Raw genomic sequence first — 2,079 nt, forward strand, 5'->3', positions numbered from 1 at the left:
TCAACCCCACCTCGTGACTCTCCTCCTCTCACTCACGATCACGGCCATCGTGAGTCAAAGGGTGACTCATTTCTCGAGTCAGAGCTGACTCGGTTTGGAGGTCGTCCTCGAGTGAGTCGAGTGGGACTTCGAGTGTTTGATGTCGTCTACTGGACGTGTCGTGGGGTTTTGATGTGGTGGAGTTTTTGGAGTGGTGAATGTACAGGGAGGATTTACAGAACTGATAAATGATGCTAATATTATTTACAGAAGAATCAATTCATTGTACAGAAAAGGTTTACAGAAGAATCAATTGATTATACATACAGATTTTACAGAAAATCAATTAATAATACAGAAAAGGTTTACAGAAGAATCAATTAATTATACAGAAAAGGTTTACAGAGGAATTAAATAATTATACAGAAAATATTTACAGAAGATTCAATTAGTTATACAGAAAGCTTTTACAGAAGAATCAATTAATTATACAGACAGATTTTACAGAAGAATCAATTGATTATACAGACAGAAGTTACAGAAAGAACAATTTATTATACAGAAGAATCAATTAATTATGCACATATTTGACAGAAGAACCAATTAGTTATTCAGACATTTTACAGAGCAATCCATTAATGATAGGGACAGAATTTACAGAAGAATCAATTTTTTATACAAGAAAAGGTTTACAAAAATAAACAAACTTTAAAGGAATGTGAACTAATTAAAGTGAAACTTTACAAATAGAAACTTCATGAAAGAAGAAACAGAAAATGTGAAATAAAAACAGAAATTTAAAATAGAAATAAAGAAGAAAATAAAACGGAAACTAATAGAGAGAATGAACAGTGCATTGAGAAACTAAAGAATTGGAATGAAATAATTATAAAAAAATGAAAATAGGAAATTTCTGAAAGAAACAATACAGAAATGCAAATAGAAACTCGTGATATAGTAAGTGTTGAAGTCAGACTAATTCCTAGTGTTGAAATGCATAGGAGATCAAGTGAACTTGTTTTTGCGATTAAGGTCTATATTGAGAAACGAATGAATTCCAAGCTATCAAACACAGAAAGTGAATACAGGTTGTGTAGAAGTGTTCTAACTCTACAAAAGAAAGATTATATAACGAACGAAAAACAATAACAAATGATTTCTCAAACTTGACAGAGGATCATGAACGAATACCAAAGAGAATGAACACTATTTTTTGAAAAAAAAAAAACTTCCTATGTTAATTCCCTTGTTCCACTTTCTTCGTGTACCTATCAGAATGTTGTGTATTTTAAACTCACGTGTACATACATACACACTCCATTTTATCTGCCCTTTTCAGCTGGGCGAATTAAGTGGAAAGTAATAATGTGAATTAAATCATCATTGAGGAATTGTTACAAATACTCATATTCTTCAAATACAGAACCGGTTTTTTTGTGAGTCTAGATATGAATAATTAAAAAGGAAAAAGCATGAGATATGATTATTTATTTGTAGATGAGTTATGATTATTATTCTTTGTATTATATCTGAAGATCATTAATATAAATCCTCATTCTTCAATTTATTTAAATACCAAATTACAAAGACATTTATTTTTACTTTTCCATTTTTTTCTTTTAATGTTATTAATTCATTCTTCCAACCTCTAATTGACAAATTATCTGGTTTTTAATAACTTTTAAATTATCTTGATTCTTATTAATTACATCATCGTAAGAAAATTCCTATATAATATTACTTACCGACGAATTTAAATTACTTTCTTATGATACCACAGGCATGACAAGATCTACGAGGATGAAGCTGAGAGGTTAACATTTACATAAATACATTTACAAGTCAGGTTTGGATCTGATTGTAATTTAATAACGGTAGATTATATATATATATATATATATATATATATATATATATATATATATATATATATATATATATATATATATATATATATATATATATATATATATATATATATATATATATATATATATATATAATATATATATATATTATTTTATAACAGTCAGTCAACAATAATAATAGACATATTAATATATATTAGTTTGCACATTACACACGTATGGTCGAATGCAT

The 2,079-nt window shown here is 27.7% G+C and overlaps 1 protein-coding gene across 1 annotated transcript in view; it reads left to right on the forward strand.

Moving 5' to 3' along the window:
• The window catches only part of LOC135205042 (uncharacterized), a gene marked incomplete in the record, with an annotated part of 210,193 nt that extends 208,343 nt beyond the window's left edge, over positions 1-1,850 (forward strand). Inside the window, 1 exon segment of the mRNA XM_064235305.1 lies at positions 1-1,850. This exon segment is cut by the window's left edge and continues 28 nt beyond it. Coding sequence (XP_064091375.1) covers positions 1-88 — 88 coding nt within the window.
• Positions 1,851-2,079: the final 229 nt, after the last annotated feature.

This window comes from Macrobrachium nipponense, chromosome 48 (genome assembly GCF_015104395.2).
Source record: "Macrobrachium nipponense isolate FS-2020 chromosome 48, ASM1510439v2, whole genome shotgun sequence".
NCBI classification, from domain to species: Eukaryota; Metazoa; Arthropoda; class Malacostraca; order Decapoda; family Palaemonidae; genus Macrobrachium; species Macrobrachium nipponense.